The sequence below is a fragment of the Erythranthe guttata genome, chromosome 4, assembly GCF_056151865.1.
Source record: "Erythranthe guttata isolate IM_541 chromosome 4, IM_541, whole genome shotgun sequence".
In the NCBI taxonomy this organism is placed as follows: Eukaryota; Viridiplantae; Streptophyta; class Magnoliopsida; order Lamiales; family Phrymaceae; genus Erythranthe; species Erythranthe guttata.
The window spans coordinates 11,947,508-11,972,440 of record NC_142536.1 but is presented as its reverse complement, the minus strand read 5'-3'; the positions used below and the strand labels follow the sequence as shown (position 1 = coordinate 11,972,440).

At 34.7% G+C, this 24,933-nt stretch overlaps 4 protein-coding genes across 4 annotated transcripts; 3 read left to right on the top strand and 1 right to left on the bottom strand.

Annotated features, from left to right (window-relative positions):
• Positions 1-2,176: 2,176 nt before the first annotated feature.
• LOC105957203 (putative late blight resistance protein homolog R1B-16) lies at positions 2,177-5,224 on the top strand. Its single transcript, XM_012981127.2, has one exon. The coding sequence runs from the start codon at positions 2,366-2,368 to the stop codon at positions 5,042-5,044; it is 2,679 nt and encodes an 892-aa protein (XP_012836581.2). The 5' UTR covers positions 2,177-2,365; the 3' UTR covers positions 5,045-5,224.
• A 4,654-nt stretch (positions 5,225-9,878) lies between these two features.
• Positions 9,879-13,083, top strand: LOC148771141 (putative late blight resistance protein homolog R1A-3). Its single transcript, XM_088817658.1, has 3 exons — positions 9,879-11,258; positions 11,508-12,848; positions 12,931-13,083. The coding sequence occupies exon 1, from the start codon at positions 10,094-10,096 to the stop codon at positions 11,189-11,191; it is 1,098 nt and encodes a 365-aa protein (XP_088673784.1). The 5' UTR covers positions 9,879-10,093; the 3' UTR covers positions 11,192-11,258; positions 11,508-12,848; positions 12,931-13,083.
• LOC148771142 (putative late blight resistance protein homolog R1A-10) lies at positions 11,550-12,731 on the top strand. The gene has a single exon (XM_088817504.1). It carries the CDS (start codon positions 11,550-11,552, stop codon positions 12,729-12,731), a length of 1,182 nt encoding a protein of 393 aa, XP_088673630.1.
• Positions 13,084-17,714: 4,631 nt separating the features above from the next.
• Positions 17,715-22,689, bottom strand: MIS12 (minichromosome instability 12 (mis12)-like protein). Its single transcript, XM_012981128.2, has 7 exons — positions 22,381-22,689; positions 22,216-22,273; positions 21,897-22,016; positions 20,346-20,441; positions 20,098-20,236; positions 18,062-18,202; positions 17,715-17,962 (listed from the first exon to the last, which is right to left on the bottom strand). Exons 1-7 carry the CDS (start codon positions 22,500-22,502, stop codon positions 17,901-17,903), a joined length of 738 nt encoding a protein of 245 aa, XP_012836582.2. The 5' UTR covers positions 22,503-22,689; the 3' UTR covers positions 17,715-17,900.
• Positions 22,690-24,933: the final 2,244 nt, after the last annotated feature.

The following is a 24,933-nucleotide window of genomic DNA, read 5'->3' as shown; positions in this document are numbered from 1 at the left end:
AAGAAGACGAATAAAATTTTAAATGAGCGAGAAGTAAATGACTGGCAAAAAAAATTGTGATTTTTTGTGGAGTTCTCGTGAGTTTAAATAGAACAATGAAATTGGTAGGGGTTGAGATCATGGTGTGATTACTTCTACCATGATGAGTTAGTGGGTGGTTAGAGTGGAGAAGGAAAATTAAAAAAAAAAAAGAAAAAAGATAGAAACTCGGTATATGTAAATATAGGTGTTGGTGTTTAAATTAGAGATTTATTAATTAGTGTTTAAATTAGACATTTATTAATTTACAAAATTAACCCTAGGTCAAGGTCTAGGTTTTAGTTCAAAAAATATCTTCCTTTTATATCTTAGATATACTAATAATATTTTTAGTCTATGAGCCTGGTTGAAGAGTCAAAGTCTTTTTATTCACAATCTAAGCAATGTTTGGAAGCGTTTCGAAACTTAGTTTGATTTCATTTTGAGGAAATATGTTTTGGGGAAAGAATTTGAGAATAAAAGTAATATTTTTTTATATTTTGGAAGGAGACAAAATACACTGTAGGAGTCAAATCATATTTAATAGTGTTAGAAAAAAAGTATTTTAGAAAGAAAAAAAATTGAAAGATGATTTGATGTTTATCTATTTTTTAGCGAAGACATATTTTACTGTAGCAGTCAAATCATTATACTGTAGCAGTCATATCATGTCTGAAGGAGAGAGAAAATTTTAAAATTGTTTTGAGAAAATAATTTGAAAAATTTAATAAATACAATTTTGTACAACATTTCTGAAGGAGAGAGAAAATTTTAAAATTGTTTTAGAAAATGATTTAAAAATTTTAATAAATACAATTTTGTTTTGGAATCAATGAAAACAAAATAAAAATGCTTCCAAACATACCTTTTTCTTGCGCCTTTATTTTTCATTTTTTTATGAATTTAAACTTTATAGTTATTACTTATTAGTATATCAAAGTGCAACATTCTGAAAATTCCGTAATTTTTATAGATGGAATGAATTTTTTGATTTCGAAAAATAAAAAATTGGAAGTGGTATTGATTTTGTTCTTTCGAAAAAAAATAAAAAAAATCCAAAATAATTAATTCCAATTCATTCAATTAGACTTTCATCCCTGTTGAGGACTGTCCTCACTCAATGTGTATCATAATTCTGTCATTTTCCGTCGCCCCATTCTATATTTCTATGTGTACAGATAAATGTGGCATCCCAATATTTAAAGGCAACTGAATGGGTTTTTGGCACTTTGCACCCTTGAAATACACATTTTTTGTACTTTGCACCCTTAAATTACAAAATTGGCAGATTGCACTCTTTAAATATAAATTGTTTGGCACTTTGCACTCCAAATCACTTTTGGATTAGAAAAACTACCTGCAACTTGTTGAAATCTGAAAGATGGGCAAATTCGCAGTTCTCTAATTATCTATCATCTTCCCCCAATTCTTAATCATCGTTCCACCATTTTTATATTTCGTCATATTAATCAAAAAATCCTAAATTCTTCTTAGCCGTTTCTATTTGCCATAATATATAAGTTTTGAACTAAAACTCAAGAATGGTAGGAATATATAGACAAGAGTCCGATAACACACCTTCAGAAAACTAAGTTTTATTCCATGACAACGCTATTTTTTTAATAATTTTGTAGATCCAAACTATTCAATGGGAGCACAAAAATCTTCTCATCACGAAACTAATAGGCACCACCTTTCTACCACCAAATAAACTTCTCAGTAGCCTTATTTTGTCATTTGACAATTCAGAAAAAAATTAAGGGTTTTTCATACTCAAAAGAAAAAAAAAAGTGATTTACTATTATTATTTAGCGTTTATACCGATTTTACCATTGAAAGAAAGGGCCAAAAAGATTTTAGGATTTTTTTATTGAGGGATGAAAGATAAAAATAGTGGAACAGTGATTAAGAATTGTGGGAAGAGGATAGATAATAAGAAAATTATGAATTTGTCCATCTTCCAGATTCCCAGCAAGTTGCAGGTAAGTTTTCTAAGCCAAACGTGATTTGGGCTGCAAAGTGCCAAACAATTTATATTTAAAGGGTGCAATCTGCCAATTTTGTAATTTAAGAGTGCAAAGTGCCAAAATGGTGTAATTTAAGGGTGCAAATTGCCAAAACCCCCAACTGAATTATTATTTTAATATTCGACTGTAATTAATTTATGTTTAAGCACAAAAATCAACATAACATTTTGCGGAAAGTCATCTCTAGATTCGGTCAAACATTTCTATCATTTGCTAACCCGTGTTTAGTGTTTTCTGCTCTTCTCTTTCTTCTTCTGCCAACGTAACACTTCAAAAATTCAAACAAAGTAGTTCAAGAGTTTAGCTTGAGATTTGAGATCATGGCAGCTTATGCATCTTTAGTTTCTCTACTGAATATTATGGACCAGATCCAAAACCATCCTCGCCTTTCCATTTGTCTTCACCAAGAACAGGCTCAATCTCTCTGCGAGAAGATCGATTTCTTACTAGATTTTATACAGAGTACTCATTCACGTGGAGGTAGCAAAGAAGTTGAAGTTTTGGAGAGCCAAATTGCACGCGCAGCCTATGCGGCTGAAGATATAATCGAATCTCATATAGTCGACCAATTAGCTGCCGGTTCGACTTCCTTCCTCGATCTACAGACGATAATAGCCGACATGGATTCTGTCAATGTTAATAAAGAGGAAATCAAAGATCTAAAGCCCACATCATATCCAACTACTTCATCACAACAACCTCTCACTAGCAATACAGAAAAATGCACCATGGTTGGATTTGATAAGGAGTCATTTCAACTTAAGGATGCTCTCACAGGACAACAATCAGGGTTGCAAATCATCCCTATTGTCGGAATGGGCGGAAGTGGTAAGACTACACTCGTCAAAAATGTTTACGACAGTTCGCTTATTTTCCATCACTTTGATATCATTGCTTGGGCTACAATTTCTCAAAACTATAGTGTTACAGAAATCTTTTCACAGCTTTTTTCTTGCCAAAGCAAATCAACTGGTGATCAGTTGAATATTCCCGAGGCTGACGAACACCAATTAATGCATAAGTTTTATCAAAACTTAATAGGTAGGAGATATCTAATCGTACTGGATGATATGTGGAGTACCGATGCTTGGGATCGGATAAATTTTTTCTTTCCAGATAATACCAATAAAAGTCGAATTGTTGTAACCACTAGGCTATCGAGTGTGGCTACTTATTTTGGCTCCTCGTCGTACCTTTCAATGAAATTTCTAAATGAGGATACAAGTTGGAACCTATTTTGTAAGAAAACATTCGCGCAGTTAGAAGGTTGTCCCCCTGAATTAGAGGAAATAGCAAAGAAGATTGTAAGGAAATGCAGAGGACTGCCACTCTCAATTGTTGTGATTGGAGGGCTTCTTAGGAAGTCGTACAAGACAAAAGAATACTGGGAGGATGTTGCAAGAGAAAAAAACTCAATTATAAATTTAGGAGACGACCAACAAAGTTTCGACATATTATCTTTGAGTTATAGCCACTTACCTGCTCATTTGAAACCGTGTTTTCTTTACACGGGGGTTTTTCCAGAGGACCATAGAATTCATGTGACTCAACTAATCAAACTCTGGGTTGCTGAGGGATTTATAAGACCAAATAACAGTCAAAGCTTGGAGGAGATTGCTGAGGATTACTTAAAAGATCTCACTGACAGGAATTTGATTTTAGTACATAGGTATAGGTCAACAGGAAAAATTAAAATTTGCCTCGTCCATGATCTCTTAAGAGACTTATGCTTAAAGAAGGCACAAGAAGAGAAATTTCTTCGTGTGATGGGGGTTTCGGACATTCCGCAAGGCATAGATGAAGAGCGTCGCATTGTATTTCACGAAAAAATTCCAGAGGACAAGTATGATGATCCGCGAGTCTTTTCTCATGGCTTGGAGTCGGCATCTCTTGCTCGTTCTTTGGTAAGCAACGGGGGTAGGATGTCGTTTAAGTTTAGATTGTTGAGAGTGCTATTGAACGTGGTCGATAGTAAATCTAGAGATGATATTTTCAAACTATTTAACTTGCGCTACGCTTGCAAATCCTATTCCTCCGAATCTCATACCACTAGCGTTGGGCTTCCTTCGTCGATTTCTCTACTTTGGAATGTTCAAACGTTCATTATTAGAGGCAACGTACGATTTGTTGCGCCATCTGAAATTTGGTCTATGCAACAACTTAGGCATCTGGATTTCGCAAAAATATCTTTTCGTGATCCTCCTTTGAGTGACCAACAAGATAATCATCATGACTCGGTTTTGCGGAACCTGCAAACGCTAAAGGGAGCGGTGAATTTGAGGTTGAGTGAGGAGGTGTGTGAGAGAATCCCCAACGTCAAGAAATTGAAGATAATGTATTTTGGTATTTCAAGAAGCTCCCGCGACTACTGTCTCTATAATCTCTGCCGCTTACAAAAGCTCGAATCGCTAAATTTTTGTGTCTACGAGCCGCAAAAATCAAGCGACGAACAAACGTCGCTGCTGCGACGTGATTTGGTGCGGAACACGATCGCATTCCCAAGATCTCTCGTGAAGTTGACTTTAGAAGGTTGTTTTCTTAATTGGGAAGATTTGACAAGGATCGGTTTGCTGCCCCATCTTCAAGTTCTCAAACTGATAAATGATTCCGTCGTAGGATCGGAGTGGAATCCAGTTGAGGGAGAATTCCTTAAACTGAAATTTCTAAAAATTGTAAACTGCAGTGATTTGGTACATTGGAATGCAGACAGCTCCCACTTCCCAGTTCTGGAGAATCTCTTTGTTATAGGATTGAAAAAGCTAGATGAGATCCCTTTAGCCATTGGAGATATACCGACACTTAGGAATATTCTTTTGAACGGATGCAGCGAGTCTGCAGTCATTTCGGTAATTAACATAGGAGAAGATCAACAGAGCCTTGGAAATGAAATCCTTACAATTCGAATATTCAACAAGAAAAAGGAGCTAACGAGTGAAGAGTTGAAGGAAAAATTCCAGGCCTTCACAGATGAAGTGAGAGAGCGTCATTTCCCTCAATGAGTGAAGAAACATGCATGCTTCTTTCGTGTTCCTCGAGACCGGGTTGAGGCTGGGAGATTGAGATTGTAAATTGTAATATTATTATGGAGATTTTAATTTTATTCTGTAAAGATGATTGTGAATTTGTTTACACTGGTTTTTGTACTTTGTTAATTTACATGTATTGATCGATCACTTACAGATTACATATTGCAGTAAGGTTTGAAGAATGATATACTGATGCAAATTGGTATTTGGTTGAAAATGTTGTCCAAATATACATCACATTATTTTGTGTATGAGGAGTTTTATTGTTATTTTCATCAATTAAGAGGATGTTAGTTGTGATCTTTTGAATGTTTGACTGTACTATGCATGTGGTACAAATTATTTTGATTGTCTACAATCTACATCACCCTCCGTTGATTATATCTTTTTGTTTCTATTGGTTCCTTTAGTAGTTTTTTTTTTCCGTCAAATTAATGGGTTCAAATTATGGGCATAGCCAGCACATGATTCATAAAAATATCAATTTGTGTTCTAAAAAAAAATATAATTGTACTTATGTTTCAAAACAATTCGAAAAAATGGCAATCAGAAAACTTTAAAAATGTATTCCAAAATCCATTTTTTTTTTTGGATTAGGCATCAACAAAATTTGGCGATTTTATTTTAGGGGTCTTAAGATATAGGTCCCTAATGGCAAAACTAATTAGAACTAAATGACAAGCTCAACTAAACATTTGCTTCACATCCTTTATTAAATTAATTCCAGAAATGCCCTTTCACGCATCTTTATTTTTTCAATTTTCACTCTACATTTTTTACGTTATTATATATAAACAACTTTTTTTCCTTATTTATAACATTTTTTTGAAACTTACGTTTTTTTTTCTTCTTTTTTGTTAAATAATTCAACATTTTTTTCTTCTTTTTTGTTAAATAATTCAGCAAATTTTAAAAATACTATGGTATATTATATTGTACTATGGTGTACTATGGTGTACTATCGTTTTTATACTATTATTAAAAAAAATATTCTACAATATTATTGAAAACTACAAAACAAAACTCGTTTTTCGTTTTTGTTAATTCAATTTATATATATATATATATATATATATATATATATATATATATATATATATATATATATATATATATATATATATTTCTTTTTTAATAATTTATTTGTTGTAATATTATAGTAGACTATGGTATACTGCGGTGCACTATGGTCTACTACGGTATACTACCAAACCCTAGCAGCCAACAAACATACAATCCTCGCCAACCCTAGCCGTCAACGCAGCAGCCGTCAAACACTAGCCGCCAACGTCTGCATCCGTCACAACCGTAGTCACCTACCAACTTTGGGAAAACCAGATTTACGATTTTGAACCCAAATCAAACAAAATCTCTTGAAGATCAAGATCAAATCTCCACAATAAACGCATCCCGCCGCTACAACCACCACAACCCCTCGCCGCCATCTCGACCACCACAGCCCGTCGCCTTGACCACCACAGCCAGCCGCCGCCGCCTCAACCACCACAACCCCCCCCCCCCCCCCCCCCCCCCCCCGCCGCCTCGACCACCACAACCCCTCGCCGCCATCTCGACCATCACAGCCCGCCGCCTTGACCACCACAGCCCGCCGCCGCCGCCTCAACCACCACAGCCCCGCCGCCGCCTCGACCACCACAACCCTTCGCCGCCATCTCGACCACCACAGCCCGCCGCCTCGACCACAATCGCCGCTGCCGACTCCTCCTCCACCACAGCCCCCGCCGCCGCCCTTTCCACCACAATCCCTGGCTCGGCTACTACTGAATTAATTAGCAAGAGATATGTATGGGGATGGAGAGGTGAGAGAGAGGGCGAGAAAAAAAAAACGGGATTGAAAAAAGATACACAGATTGTGTGAGAGATGGAGGAAGAGAGATAACGTGAGAGAAACCAAAAGAACGAAATAAATCTGAATTGGAGAAACGTGAATATATGTAGGTTATATAATTTAGGGTATAAGGGCAAGATAGGGATAAAAAGAAATTAGGGATGTGGCCCATATATTATTTGAAATTAAGGATTTAATTAAAAAAATGAATTTGAACTTGTCATTTAGTTCAAATTCGATTTCGTTTGAGGGGCTCATAGCATATTAACCCTTTATTTTATTTCACCTAATATAAAAAATGCATAATAATATTAAGATTATAAATACCATCGAAGTGTCGACTAAAAGTCGTCCAAATATCATGAAAAGCCAGCCCTAATGACGGCGATGATGACGAGGAGATACACACATATATCTAATGTATGTCAAGTACCAATACTTGTCATCATCAACCAATTTACTCTTGTACTAATCTCAATACTCAATACTGACTAATAAAAGTTTAGGAGTCACAAATAAAATGCCAAATCAAATATCCATAGCTAAAAAATAAAATACAACGCAATAAAATCTACGAATTTAATACTTCGGCTCTAGTGGTGGTACGCTCGACCACACCTTCTCCCATTCTTACGTGTAAAATTTCAATATGAGAGAGACAAGTATAGTTACAATTTCAAAGAAAAGTGAATTTTCAAGAGTGGACTGTTCTTAGAGCTATGGGTATATAAGTTTATCCACGAGATTCAAGAGTGGTCCAAAAGATTATTGAAGTTTAGCAACAATGTCATTCAAAACAATTAACAAGTATTATTGAGTAAATAAAAATGCAAACTTTACTACATGTCCAAGATGCAACACCAACACCTCCAAGATATTTAAGCTCTACATCAGTTCTACAAATTTCTTCTCATATTTGGGCTTGCACATGAGTTGGATTGTTATAAATAGAAGAAAAATAACAAGATATGCCATCATCTTCATCTTCCTTTGTGTCTTCTTGTACAGTTCAAGCTCAACTTGTATTTTTCTTTTTTTTTTCTTTCTCCAGTTTCATTTTCTCTTCCAATTTGTCCAGTTTTTTCAACAATCCAGGAATGATGTTCTTGCATCTTCGACAAACTTCTTCGTCCACCCACTCAAAATAGCCACAACATGATGGGCTCTAGAAACAAAAAAATCAATTAAAGAGCAAAAAGAAAAGCAGAAAATATGTAAAAAAAAATCGTTTCTTTTTTTTTTGGAAATCAACTCACCGTATAATTTGGGCATGCCCGGAATTTTCTCCCAGGGTTCTTTTCCGACCATGAAGTAAGGGTTGAAAGCTCAAAATCACAACGACAAGTAACAGTTTCGAGTGGGAGGGACCACGCATTTCGTGCGCCAATATTGATTCGATTGTGTGAGCTTCCACTTGAATTTGTCGATCGGCTTCCCATGATGGAGATGAATTTTGAATTTCGGTGAAGATGATCACCAAATATGTTGGTTTGGGGGGATTATGGAGATAATTAGGGCATTGGGTTTTTAAAGAATTGGGGAAGAAGGTGAAAATTGTTGGGAATGGCAATTGGGGGTTCTTTCCCCGTTTTTCAGACCTAATTGAGGGTCACGTGCGGCGCACGTGACTTCCTCCGTTAATTGCTAACGTCCATGTGACGGAGTGGACCAAATCTGTTTAAAAATGAAACATTAAGGTGAACTTTGTTCACTTTGAAACAAGGGGGACCAAAAGGGGAATCGATCCAAACATGAGGGACCAAAATGTAATTATCCCCACAATCTCCCTACGGTGTTACTTTTAACAGAATCTTTTTTATTCCATGGAATAGTCATCTGAAAAGGTCATTTTGGCCCTTGTTAGGTAATTGTAAGCATATTAATTAGTTATAGGGCAAAATGTAATATACTTAAAAAAATGTAATTACTTTTAATTTTAAAATTGTAATGTATTTCTTGAGTTTATAATTATTAAAAATAGAATATATATATATATATATATATATATATATATATATATATATAAAAGAATTAAACATATCTTGTAACAATAAAAGCTTTTATTTTTTGGCATTTGTTTTGTTTATAATTTTATAATTATTTGTTCAGTAAAATCGATTTCACATATTTTGGAAAGATATTCCCGTATTTCTTATTTTACGTTAAAAATATTTTCATTCTTTTTTAATAAATTTCTAATAATATTTCAATTTTAAACAAATAAAATGCAAAAACTATATATTAGATATAAATAAATCATAAAAAAATTATTTTATTCGTCAAAAGTAACACCAAATGGGGCATGTGTAAACCGGGTGTTCGTACACGCCGTGGGCGCCCGTCTTGGGCGTTTAAATCAGCTGCCTTGAACCGTAAATAGCAATTTTCAAACCGTAAAAAGCAAGTCCCAAATAAAAATTAGGGTAGAATAATACATATATTATATAAAATGAAGTAATTTTATAATTTCGGTTCGGTTCGGCTTTTCTGTTCGGTTATTTATCTTTCCACCGTACCGAACCGAATAATTCGGTATTTCGAAAATAAAAAACCGTACATGCGGTTTGCTATTCGGTACGGTTTTTTCGGTTTTTTCGGTTTTTTTGCTCACCCCTACCTTAAGGTACGCCCTATTATTTGAGTGATACTACACTTGGTATTCTCTCAACAATTTCTACTATCTGTACGTCTGACTTGAGCGTCGGAGGGGTTTCCGCCGGATCAATCGCGGCCTAGTTCTCGTGTTCTCTGTTCGCATGTATCTCAGGTCATCAAGCTCATGAGCCAGTGATCCACTATGCTCTTCCTACTCATCCTACTTCAACACTAGTCTAAGGTGATCTAACTCTAGCATTATCACTTAATGTTCATCTTTACTCATCAGCTCAAGACACAATATAAAATTAAAGCAAACTTTTTCTTTTTCAATATTTAAAAGTTTTATCTCATTAATTCCCAATCCAACTCCCTCTCATGTCTACTTTAAAATTCTGATTCACTATTCAATTCTCATTGAAAATCTTTGCAAAACAATATTAACTTTTTTTCTTTTTATAGGAAAACAAACAAAAAAAAACAATATTAACTTGATCATAAGCATTTTTTGCCTATGAACTTACTGTCTGTTTACTGAATCTTGGTTGAGTTGAGTCGGGATCGAGAGATCGAGAGAGATGGCTTATGCAGCAGTGATTTCTCTAAAACAGAGAATTGAACATCAGCTTGTAAATTCTGGTCATATTTCGGCAGTTGTAATTTCATCTCCAGGAAGAATACAAGTTGTTTACGAGGAGGTTTGTTCGTTGCAACAAGTTCTCGAGGAAATGGAGAGCAGCAACAGCAGCATCAACAGAAAGATGGTGAATGCTTTAGATGAACAAATCAGAGAAACGGTATGCGAATTAGAAGACACTCTTGATCATTCCCACCTCTCAAATCAGTTTCTTTCACAACAAGATATCCATTCCTTTACCGAAAAGGTAAACAAGTTAATGAAGGCCTACATTCACGAGTTACGCAACATGTCACCCGAAGAAGATGAAAATGATGAGTTTGGTGGAGATGATGAGTACTCAAAGATGGTTGGATTATCCGATCAATTTATGGAAATCAAAGATCGACTCACGACCAACTATTCAGATCTTACACCTGTCTCCCTTGTCGGGATGGCTGGCATTGGGAAAACTATTCTTGCCAAGAAACTCTTTCACGCTCCCTTCATTTCGAGACGTTTTCACAGGTGTGCTTTTGTCACCATTGGCCGGAAATATCAATTACAAAGGGTCTTGCTAGTTATTCTAAAACAACTAGTGAATCCCGACTTGTTCGATGATGATGATTGGAAAACATTACTGGAAGGACAAGCGATAGAATTATCTGCCTTTAAAAGAATCATAGTCTCAAGTTTAATGGATCGGAGATACTTCATCGTGTTGGATGATATATGGGACTGGCAACTGTGGAAAGACTTGATCGATTTCTTTCCAGACGACAATAATGGAAGCCAAATATTGCTCACAACTAGGCTACATCAAGTAGCTAGATATGCTAGCCATCAGAGTTGTGTTTACACAATACGGTTCCTCAATAAGAAAGAAAGTTGGTATCTTCTTCGTGGGAAGGCGTTTGGTGTTGAAGAACCGTGTTGTTACGAACTCGAGAAAGCTGGAAAGAAGAATATTGCAGAGAAATGCGAATTCCTCTTACAATTGTCATCCTTGCCAACATACTATCCAAAGCCGAAAAGACAGCAGAGTATTGGAACGAGGTAGCTGATCAGAAACAAAACTCAATTTTCATGAATGCATACGATGAAATGTACAAGGCATTACTTCTAAGGCCACGTTTGGTAGCATTGATAGGGTATGATCCACAACAAATCAAATGCAATATTTTGTTTGGTGGCTCACTTGCAAGCCCATTATTAGGTAGAGGCCCGGTTTTTTATCCACCAACGTAGGTGATTATGGATCCTATTACTTAGGTTGGATTTGATATCAGGTCCAATATGATATGTTATATTGGAATACATATCACGGATATTGCATATCACACCCTATACCATACTTGTACCAAACGTGCCCTAAGTTACAACTACTTATCTCAACACTTGAAATATTGTTTCTCTATATGGGAACTTTCCCTGAAAAAACGAAGGTCTCTTGCTCCAAGCTATACAATTTGTGGATGGTTGAGGGAATTACTGAATTGGACAGGGATTCAGCTCCTGAATACTTTGAGAAACTTGTTTTCAATAATCTTGTCTTGGTCCGTGAGCGGGGATTCTATGGCAAAATTAAAACTGCTAGCCTGCATTCTTCCTTTTGGTACCTCTGTAACAAAGAAGCTCATAAGAACAAGTTTTTAAATAGTCTTGCTGATGCTACACCGGAACAAGGTATAAAATACCAACGCCGGTTGTGCATTCGCAATAGTACTTTATTTGCCATCAAAGATGCGTTTGTGTCAATGGAGTCAATTTCAGTGGTACGTTCTCTCCTATGTACCGGTCCATATCATCAATATCCGGTACCAATATGTCTCAGTTTGATGTTGTTGAGGGTACTCGATGCTCTTTCAATCTGTTTCTATGAGTTCCTAATCCAAGTACTGAAATTAGTCCAACTAAGGTACCTTGTCGTCACTTACAATGAAAGTCTACCTTCTTCCATATCCAAACTTTGGAACCTTGAGTACTTGATTGCCCATCGAAAATTGAGCATCGTAAAATCTTATGGGAATTCTTCAAATCTGCCTATGGAGATACGGGATATGAAAGAACTAAAGCATCTTCAGGTCATGGGAAGCAACCTACCAAATCCTTGTGAGGGGTCTTTCTTACCAAACCTCTTGACACTTCTAGACGTGTGTCATCAAACTTGTACCTTAAATGTTCTTGAAAAAATCCCTTATCTACAAAAGTTAGGAATCCGAATTGAATTGTCTCCTGATAATAGTCATCAACCCTTGAGCTGCTTTGATCATATTTCCCATCTCCACGAGCTAAAATTGCTTAAATGTGTAGTTGTGAATCCTGTATTGATCAAGACGGAGATTGTTGCTCCTCTTTCAATATACTCAACAAGTCTTGAAAAATTAACGTTGAGCGGCTTTGGATATCCGTGGGAAGAAATAAACAATGTTTCTTTGTTGTCAAATCATCAAGTGCTCAAACTGCGGTGCTACGCCTTTCGAGGCCCAAAATGGGAAGTTCGTTGGAAGGACTTTCGAAGGCTTAAGCATCTTCTGATTGAAGACAGTGATCTCGAGCAATGGATAAATGCCTACGTGTACTTGAGTCAGTTGTCATAAAGCACTGCTACAAATTGAAAGAGATCCCGATGGAGCTTGTTGAATCTCTAAAAAAGATTGAACTAGTTGATTGTGCAACGCAGTTAGTTGAGACGGGTGTACAATATGCCTTTAGAGGTAATTACATTTGACAAATGACACACCCAGATCGTTAGTTACACCTTGCCGCTGCAACTGCAACTGCAAGGAGGAAGTTGAGCAAATGATTTTTTGCTCAAGCACTGTTGGAGTGATAAAACGAAATCAGATTTTTGTTTGAAATAATTCAAGTCCTTCACCCATTCCATTGTAGATATTTATTTAAAGCTCACAGAAGCTTGTGAAGGCTCAGCTCAATATGGGAAAAAGAAAATTAGATAAAGAGACATTTAGATTGATTCACATTATGCATTGATTTTTTATTTTATCTTCGTAATATTTGAATTTAAAATGAAATACGAAAGTTTTACATGAAATCTGGAACAAGTGAGGTTTAGATGTTTGAATATACTAGCAAGGTGCACGTGCGTTGCACGTGTCCTAATATTATCATATGGTGAAAATATTTTTGATGTATCCATATTAGGTTGCAAGATGCCTTTTATAAAATATGAGTCAATTTGTTTTAGACCAAAAACATATTGCTACTTCTGTAAATATTGGGGAAATGTAAACTACATCAAATCAAACTTAAAATGCTTCTTTCTTATCTTCTTTGTATTGCATACACATTGAAATTCACGTGAATCCTAAGAAAACATATTTTTCGAGATTGATGATCAAATTTGCAGTCAATTACAAAATTTTATTTAGTTAATGATGCCTATGTGAAATCATTGAAAACTACTACAACTCTTATAACTTCTGGTGTTTCTTATAACTCCTGGTGGAATAGCAAATGTACTCCTGACAACCAAAATGCATCATCCAATTGCAATGTCCTCATGACACAGCTAGTCCTTATGCAACATGCTATGTTTATTGTGGATTACCCGCTCTTTAACCAATGCCCTTTTTTCCCTTATTGAACGATGAAACATACATCAGAAAAATAAACAAAAAAACAGGAGCTTGGTGCATTAACATAATTTCCAGCTAGCAATGAGTATCACTCCACATGAACGCAAGTCTGGAGTGGCTCTTTAATAGTCTCGATCGTTTAAGAATTAGAGAATTTAGTATGTACCAGGCCATCATCATGTCAAAGTAATGACATAATAATTTCACAAAGTTAAATTAATTCCAATTATAAAGAATAAATAATTCATGGAAGAACTTTAGATATTTGTCCATAAGTTTGTATACAATGATATCTTTGATATGGTACAAAGATTGAAAGATATATCTTGCATGTTTCTTAACATATCAAGCTTCTAAATGCAAAAACTATAAAAAAAACATCTGGAATGGAACCAAGTGGCCATACTATCCAACAATCAGTGAAACTATATTGAGTAAAAATAGTGTATCATAGAGATAAAAATTATGGACAATAAAACATTTATACTTGAGCATTCCATGACGATTATTCTCCAAAGGTTCAAATTTCTTCTAGAGCACTAAGTTGATTGTCTATTTGAATGAATTCTAAAAGAGCGTAGCAAGAGCATAATCTTGACCTTTATACAGTAAAACCTGCTACAGTTCCAAATAAAACAATGAAATATATTAATGAAACTAAGACAGTTTGTCTTCAGCCATTGGTATGTCATGAAATATCAAAACAAAGAACGGACTACATGTACAATCATTTCTTCATTTAGCTTCCTATAAACTAACTATTGAGTAAAAGCATTCGAGAATACGAGATTGAGCTGATATTTCTGTTTATGCATTTTTGGTGGCTTCATTTTGTCCTTCAACTATCAGTTTCATCATCATGTGACTACACCATGAAGAATCCATTTGTTGTTGACTTCACCTGTATGGTTGTACCTCCCCTTCCTACTATGTCTAAGAATTATGGTGTACATCCAACATCCTTATCTTGTAGTTTTGACGGATCAATCGACTTGCTATAAAGGGGAAAAAAGGAAAAAAAACCAAATATAACTGTGGAATGACCACATCAACCAAAAACTTTAGCTATTATTATTTAATACTAATATCTCCAATTCACCCCCTAAAGTTCAAGCGAATTACATTTGAAGCCTTGCACTTGAAATATTTGAAATGGGTAGCGGTGGGATTCGAGCACATGACCTTTCATTTGGTTTGACTCTGATACCATATTGAATAATTACCTCAACCGAAAGCTTAAGCTATTAGTGAAGTGTATCATTTAATACTGATATCTCCAATAATAACAGTGATAAAGCATATAAAGTATACTGGCATAATTCACTCTACCCTTGAATGGCTCGTAGATTTTCTATAATAATATCTCCCTGAAACTCACCTGAATGGTAACGGGAACCAGATCGAAGAAATTGCAGAAAGCAGCATGCTTGCCAAGTTCAGAGTTGTGTTAAAGGAATTTTATATCTAATAACTTTAAAATTTCTTATGAGAGCACGACAACAATTACAGGTGTTTTAAATAAGGTGTGAGGTATTGTCTGCAGGAAGGAGATGGATGATTCAGTCAGAGCCTAAAACTTAACTCATGATTTTTAATTTGGAGTAAACACAAAACCTACTAACTTGAAAATGAAACTATCTATAGCCACTGGACCATAACATTTAGAGGGAAAAAATATGAATTTAAAAATATAAGAAGTTCATGAACAAATAAAATCATTAAAAATTCAAATAATATAGAAGATAAAACAAACAAGGGGCATTAAAATTTTCGCGATCAAAATAAAAATCAATGAAACAAGTTTATTGAAATAAATTACATGAGAAATAACTTTTAATTCCAAGTTATATTTCTCTACCATTAGACAACTTAAAACCATCAGTCAAGTGCATAAAATATAGGGTAAATTTCAATTTCCCCTCTTCTACTTTGGTTGAATATGACTTTACCTCCTTAGACTCTCTATTGCATCGATTTGCCCTCATGTACCTTGAAAATTTGTCTCAATGTGGCCCTCGCCGTTAGTTTTCATATATATATATATATATATATATATATATATATATATATATATATATATATATATATATATATATATATATATCTTATTAATAAAAGTAAGGTTGCTCCTGCTAAACCCTAGGAAATTATTACCGCTCATTTGATAGTTATAAATTATAATTGTCATTTATTTAATTAATTAATTTTATTGTTTTACTATATTTAATATAATCAAGTTTAATAAATCCGTTAAGTATCCAGACTTTTTCGCCCCAAATTTACGTATTTTTTTCCCACCAAAATTGTCATTTTTACTTAATATTAATTTGATGGAAAAATTGTTTAGAAAAAATATTTGAGTCTTATTTTATTAATAAAAGTAAAGTTGCTCTTCATAAATTCTTGAAATTTAATGATATCATTAATTTACAGTAAATTTACTGAGGCCTGTTATGGGTGACAAAGAAGAAGATTCGTCAAACTTCAACATTAACTAAGATAAGATAAATATACAACCATGTTATATTTAAAATATAAAGTAAATTAATAAATATGGCAAAAAAAGTTTATGGATGGGAGATTATCATCAATATATATAGCAAAATATCAAAATGAATTGAAACTTCATTTTTATCGTTTAAATTGAACTTTACTTTTATTAATTTTACTTCAATCACGTGCATCGCACGAGCCAAAAATCTAGTAAACATAAATACAAAAATTAAATGAAAAATCAATTTCATTATAAATAATTGTAAAATCAATTCTTAAATCAATGTAAAATCAATTCAACTATGAATCTATTTCGCATTCATAAAGTTAATGCTGTTATTATAAGGAGTGTTCATGCTTTTATTGGAACAATAGATTCAGTTGACATGTTTGCTTCCTTCGCTGCAATATAAGAAGCACAAGAATTTGAACAAATTTCCTATATGATATAATTTTGTTCCAAAAAATATACTCACTTAGGAGACAATATATGCAAGCAATGCGTGAAGCGATAAGTACTACAATTATGAAAATTGTGCATAAGATCAATGGTATACTAAATTATGTACCTGAAAAATAATTTTATATTGTGTTCTTGTTGTACTATGCTCTTCTTGTATTATGGATGCACAGCGAAAAAAATGTACTAAATTGTCTAGCTGCATCAATATAATTAATTGTTGGTGAATTTATTTTGCCATTCTATGTTCGTCAACAGTTGCATTTTTTTTAAATATTGTTGCTGAGCTTTTATGTTCTATGGCTACTTTAATAATATTAAATCAAAGGATTATTGGAGGAGTTTATATTGTTAACGGACGATACGTTATAATGAATAATATGATTCCATTACTTAAAAGACAAGTGTTATGTTTAATGAAAAATTGATTATTAATTATGAGTAACCCTCCTTTAAAATAGGAATTGATTAACACTCTCTACATTGGAAGTAGTGGCCTAGTGCATTTGATTTAGTTATTAAGTATAAATTTAATTTAAACAAATCTTTTAACGTGTTCTTTAATTTCCTTTATTTTAATTTCTATCTCATTTTCTTTAATTAAAATTTAATTTAACTTTTGTTATTGTTAATGGTTATATTTTATTTTTTTTTGTCATTTTCCATTTTATCATTTTAAATAAAATGGAATCACCTTGATGTGGAATTAGCACGTAATTAAATTTTATCTAATAATTTAAACATATTAAATTTGATTTCTATTTTTATTTTTGATTTTAATATTACTATGAATTGATATATAATTTAATTTTATTTGCAACTAAGTTAAGATTTATTATAAAGAAAACAAATACTTCAAGAAAAAAAAATGGAATAAATCTTAACTTAAATGGATGATTGACTATATTGTCCTCGAAAGGGTACTTATCCAAATGTTGATAGTAAGGGTGTTTTTGAACATACAAAAAAGGGAAGAAACTCACCTAGTTATTCACCCTTTTATAGATAGTATAGATAAAGTTGGAGTCAGGTTTCAATTTGAAATCCAAAACACCATTTAGCAGCCAAAATCAAACACCAGTGGCGATGATGGAAAACTAAAACAAGGCAAAACACAAACACAACCCGATGGGTGGGTCCGTCAAATTGCAGGTTGTTAACCTGATGCTAACTAATAAATAAAAATATATAGATGCGGTGGTATTTAATCATTCATATCATCTAGTAGGCATCTCATCTAAGAATTTCTCAAGTTCTTCCAGCTTTGCACCAAACAGACCTACAAAATTAAATTTAAATTAAATTAAAAAATCCAGCATTTTGAAAACAAGTTGAGTATTGTTTAACAAAAAAAACACTATTTATGCACAAAAGTTACCGCTGCTACGAGGCATTCTGAGCAAATCCCCATGAGCTGCTACATTTAATCTGTCTACTCTATCACATTGAAATTCCTCGATTCTTTTCCTTTTCAGATTCCCGATTTTCGTGTGGAATTCTAATGCCATAGTCTTCAGCTCTGCATATTACGCTCAAAACAATGTAATTATCAACTACTGAAGATGTTCGTTCCACCCATTTTAGGACACACATAAACAGCCAAATCAGTTCATATATATTTCTCTAACTAATTTCAGACAAAAAAAAACGCAAATTAATAGCAAAAAGTGATTGACATTGATACATAAATCACAAGGTCGGTCACACAGAAGCCAGATCCAGATGAGAATAACAAGTAATACTGCAAAACTATGGTAAATGAAATTATTGGATTGCTCAAAGAGATTATGACTTGGAAGCTTATCATTCAGCCCTCAAAAGGCTATTTGTCGACAATGAGATCATGCAACAAATTGAAATTAGAAAACAATCCTTAAAAGACTCTCCCATTTGGTAAAAAATGCTGATTACGAAAAAAGAAAGAAGCCAACATAAAAATCATCCAACAAATTGAGGCATAATCTGATGTACCAGTATGTTGACAAATGCTACATAAGTCTGGTATGATGATGAGCCCAGTAGAAGTTGAATTAGTAGTTAATCAAGTGGTACAAACTCAGACTTGGGGTCAAATACAAAATAAAGTTAAGGCTAACCAAATAATGTACCAATCAGATGTACAAATTCTTTGATCACGTGTAAAACAGTTAGATAATTATTGACGTAAAATTACCTAGAACATATAATGTATTCCTTCTCAGCACCATTATTAATTTGGTCTCTGAACTTAAGACCTTAAGTTTTACACATGCGTACTTGACCAGGTTAGGTCTGGGGAATTCTGTCAAAACTCGAGAATTTTCAAAGTTTCTATTTATCCTTACCAACCCACAATGTATTCATGACCCCGCTATTGGACTCGTATATCAAATAGAGCTTTTTCTAACATAAAACATATTTGAAGAATAGTTCTTTCAAATACATATCATCATAATTTTCTAGGTACATCTACATATCTTATTAGTAAGAACTAATTATTTCTAGATACATGTTCTTGGTTTTATTTTAAAAGGGACAGTTAACTAAAGGAAAACTGGCTCGACTCCAAGGGTGATTACTATCGGGAATTGGCTTGAACATGTTAATGTTTTTGCCGATGTCGTTGGTTTGAAAAAGTATCTCCAATCATTTCCTCTCATTTTCTCCTCTTTGGCATTGTACTTGTACTTGTAACTCTTCACTTAATTTCTTAGGGCAAAAACAGCGCATATAGTAGTTTATATGGAATTTTGTGTGCGCCTAGAAAATCTGGGACTGATAGCACCAAAGATTGGTGAAATTGCGATAAGCTATTGTATATTCACATGATATTTATTTTCAGTATGACGACTAGGCAATGTCTTATTTTCAATATATCTTAAATGTAAATCAAATATTTCTTAATTTTAAACTTGCAAAACCATAACAGACTCTTAATGATGACTGATGTTTGAGCAAGCGCTCGAACCCAGCTCAGCTTATTTGGTGCTCAAGTACGACTGTTCATACTTAGGTTCGAGCTTGAGCTAAACTTTTTAGTATTGTTATAAACTTCTTTTTTTTTTAATAATTAAAAAAGCACATAAAAACCAATGTTTATTTACACAAATAGTATTTCGATATTTTTATTATTATATTAGTTATACTTGTAATTCAAAAAAAGAAAGAAAAAAATGAATAGCTTATGAGTTGTCCCGTGAGCTCATGAACAATAGAGCTCGGGTTCAAGCTTGAGCTCGTTAGGAAGCTCGAGTTGTGAGCTCGAGTCATTTACACTCCTAGCCCATATTGCCATGATGAAACCTAATGTATCTAACATCTATCTAATGAACCAAATACAAAAATAGAACTATTTACCCTGAACACATAAAGGAACTTTTATTGTATCAGTGCGCCTAAATTGAGTCGTACTTATGAAAAGCAAAAGTAGAGTACCTTCGAAAATCTGAGTGGAATCATGCTCCTTGTAAACTTGCAAAGCTTCATCAATAGACGCTGCAGGCAGACTAGTTGACACAGACTGCCTCTCCAGTGCATGGATTTCTCTGACAAGTTCAGCAGACTCTTTTCCGACCTGTTTCATAAATTCCATTTTTGAAGGACACAGATCATCTGTAAGGATAATCACAAACATTATTGTCCACAATTGAGCAAGTTAATAAAATCTGAAGGATTGATGTTACCAGAGCAAGCTTGCCACGCAGAGAAGTCAACTGTGCGTCCAGCTGTGTATCAGTGAGATCATCGAGTTCTGGTAAATCACTTCCAGATGACTCATTCTACAATGAAAAATTCCGAAAGGATACAATATCAAAGGGAAGTAACTAAGAGAAATTGATTCATTCATTTTTTTCATTTAGAATGTACGTAATTACAGGATTTGGCTATTTGTGCTATTATTGATGTTTGCTCTGAACAAATGGCAAAACTGAACAACCATTATAAAATGAACAATTACACGATTTATAACACGTTTATAAACACCGTTTTGTGATCTAGTAACATTCAGAAACTTACCAAGTTAAGTAACTTGTAGTGCAGATTTTGGAAAAAGAAATTTCAAAAGCTTCACCCGATATCAAGCATTAGGGGACTCAGATACAAGTAACTCCTTTTTGGGACAACATATTCTCTCTGGTTTTAGACTAGTATCAGACTTGGGACAACGGTTTTTACCTTTAAAATTAAGATACATGCACTCTTAACAAACTTTAGGAGATCAGATACTTGGGAGTCTGTTAAATCTTCAATATGATCCTGTGACTGACAAGCAATTCTTTTCTCTATCATACATCTTGGTTTTTCTTCATCTGAAAAAGAATCTACTTATTTCTTTAAACTTGTATACTTTTGTATTTGCAGCCTTTTTCACCCGGAACATAACATTTCTAGACCAGTCTGCCTCAAGGGATTACTTTATTAACAATATGCATATCCTAGCCTTCTGTGCAGTAGAACATTAGTCTTCAGGGCTACGAAGGCATCAAACTTAGTTGGTGCCGCATCAAAAATATTCTGAAATTACTCCAGAAAAATAGAAATTCTGCAAAATTTAATGCTGTACTGCAGGGAAAAAGTACAGAACTAATGCTTCATGCTCATACAGAGTAGGAAACATGGGTTCTTGAGACCATAAGTCGTTAAATAGCCAAGGCAAAAAAATATTACCATAACAGAGTGAAATGCAATAGTGATGAAGAAGAGAGAAAAAAAAGAAAAAAAGAAAGAAAAAAAAGGGTCAGAGGTAGGTAGAGCTGGCTGATGGAGGCCGCAGACAATTATGTGCCGGAGATGAGAAATGACATATTACTTGGGCTCATCTCTTTTCGTCTATTTGATGTGCATTTTTTATTTTCTAGATTATCAAAATCCCTCCTATTATTTTGCTTCAAAGACAAATCTATCTTTTTAAATATTTTATCGTAACAAAATTAAAACAATGGACCAAGAAAATGTACTAAACACCACAAACTAAAAAAAGTACTTCCATTGCACGTCCGTCTCCACTGCCTTCATGACTAAGCTAGTCTAATTATTCTGACAATTTATTTAGACTAGACCAACTGCTCTAAGGAACAACAGATCAAAACCATATGAAAATTGTTTTCATACAGATCATCATAAAGAATCTCCAACGCAGTATCTCACAGATTTCCCATTAAGATAATCAACACAAAACTATAATGGAAAATAAACAAAAAAATAACATTTCAAGCGGATGCTAGTGAACATACAGCTTTTGGCAGAGAAAATCCTTCAGGCACACGAAAACAAAATCGAAGACAATATTCCTCCCACTTCTGCATTCGCTGGTCGAGGGTCAATAGAATCAAATGCTGAAGGTATGCCACACCCTATTCATTCAAGACAAGAATCACCAACAAAATTAATTCCCAAACATAGAAAACCCTATATATATATATATATATATATATATATATATATATATATATATATATATATATATATATATCTGGAAAGCAAATAAAAATAACTAAGAACCCTAAAATTTACAAATTCATCAGAGGAAACAGAAATAATCAACAAAAATACCTTGCTCAATTCAGCGGAACGATCAGTGCTCTCAGTTTTCAGCAGCTTAGAAGCCTCCCTGCAACAAATTAAAGAGAAGAAAAGAAAAAGGGAAATTAAGGAAGAGATGAAGTTTGAGTAGAGAAAGAAGGAGAAAAGAGTGATGAGAGAGAGAGAGGGTTTAACTGGAGGAAGAAATTGAAACCCTCTTGGAGCAGATCGTCAATGATATTGAGGACCTCATTGATGAACAGTTGTGGGCTCAGATTCAAGGATTCGAATATGGCTTCGCTGTTGTCTGCTGCCATTTCTCTATGTTTTGCTGATGAGAGAGAGAGAGAGAGAGAGAGAGAGTTCAAATTGAAAAATGAAACTTCAGCATTTGTTTAGCGCCAGAAACAGGAGAGAGAGAAGTTGCTGGTCGACCAGGTTTCAACTTTCAATTTGGATATGCACTGACTAGTTTGCATTCCCAAAGGAATGATATTTCAACTTAACATACACTCTTTTTAAACTATCCATTTTACAGTTATCTCTATAATGCAGTCCACGAAAGTTGCACTGAATGGATTTTACAGTTAATTTAAACACACTAATAAATGTATATTAGTAGTAAAAATGTATTTGATATACTTTACCTAGTGTAGCATAATATAAGTCCCATGTTACCCTCTCAATACGCTGTTACCCTAACCAACCATATATTATATGGAGTTGGAGTTTTTTTATTCTTTTTTTTAATAATGAAAGAATCCGCAACCAACTATATAGGTGAATTAGGTAAACTTTCATTCTCGTGCAATAAATCGTGAACCACACGAGATATGCACACAATCATAAGTTAAACAATGTGGCAAGCTCGACCTAGAGAATGTTGGTAAGGGATTCGAACTTGAGTCAATTGACACAAGCTCTCTTACTCCAACCGCTAGATCACCCCTTACGGGCCAATGAGATGAAGTCTTTGATTATTGATCGATTGTATTCTCGGAAAAAAGAAAATCTAAGGAACTATTAGTCTGATCATTTGTCAAAGTTTGTTTCCATAGATGATGCCCCAAGAAAGAAAATTCCGAAAAGGATACTCGATGTTCCCCTATTGTTTCACAAAAGCAATGTACCATGTGAAGCAAAAGATGGGGTCAGCAATTTAATGCCCTAAAATCGAATCCGATTGGGCACTTCATAAACATGCCCAAAGTATGACACATTTATACCAAAGTGCAACATCTTATGAAAATATATGTTCCAGAATTAACCGACTTCGAATTTGGGAAGGATAAAAACACAATAAATGTCCCATTTTTCTCTCAGGAGTTTTCAACAATGTTAGAGTGCACCACAAGAGGCACCACAGTTGACATGAATTAGAAGAAAGAATCTTTGCCCACACATTTCAACATGTTAGAGGATTATGCAGTAAATAATGATTGCGTGGATGATTTTTTAGGTTGTATACATATGTAGTTTGTAATTGTCTATTATTCCCAAATCCTAGCCATACATTCGAAGTTTATATTTTAGTACCTAGATAATTTACAAAATCTGGGATGGTATGCATGGGGCATCGTTGCATACGAGTATATTCCGAAAGAAATGAGAACCCACATGAATGACGTGGCGACGTATTTTAATGGATGCAACCTTGAGTTGTTGGCATGGCTGCATGAGAGGATCCCTTTTTTGAGGGCACAATAGTTTATGGATATATTTCCAAGTCTTTTTCGATGGAGGGACACTATGATCTCCAGTGAAGAGCATCAAGCTCATATAATTTGATGATATCACAAAGATAAAGGTGAAGAAATTATTTTCATTACTTGAAGAGTAGAAACAGAAAGAACAAATAATAGAAAATTTGAGGACAAAGAAGAAGGCACAACATCGATAAGCTCAATAATATTTATATACGATGATGTGTCACTCACCTTGAGGGGTTTAAACGGGAACAGTGAGGTAGGTGTGGCGGAGCAATGCGGTCTCTATGTCCGGGTTGTCTGTCCCTATTGCCATGGTGAGAATCTCGACTATCCACTTCGTCGCGAGGTTCCTTCTTCGTTGGCGCTAGTCGTTGGGTATCGGAGTCCGATCACGAGATCCCTCTCTCCGTTGGGTCTGCCGAAACTCATGTGGTGATGTAATGGGCTATAACCTCAATGGCAGCTCGCGGGGCTGCCTCTGCGGCGGCACGGGTGGACACCTCTTTAACCATAAGTCTTAAAGTCTCTTCAGTCATCTGGACGGTGCGTGGAGGATCTGGCCTAGTGTAATCTTGTGGTGGCGGAGGAGCACCATTATTGTCTTGAGGAGGTGGACGAGCACCGTTGTTGTCTTGTGAAGGCGGAGGGGCAGCGATGTTGTCTTGTATAAGCGGAGGGGCAGTGTTGTTTTTCAGCGGCGGTTACTTTGTTGCAGGAGGGGAGGGGGTGGTGGAGGATTCCTCATCTGGTTGGTTGTGGCGGAAGTGGCGGTTACGTGGTTGTCTTGATCATCTTGTCTATGTCACGATGATCTAGTTGGCATTCCCACATACGGCGCAAGAATGATAATTTATCACTCACCTTGTTGGGTTTAAACGGGAACACTGGAGTAGGTCTCTGCCCGGGAGTAGGTGATCTAACCACGCAATAACAGAAAGTTGAATCTCCAACCTGCAAAATTAGAGCACGTGAACTAAGTCGGGGGTTGATCCGGCGGAAACCCCTCATACGCTCAAGTTAGATATATATGCCTAGGAAA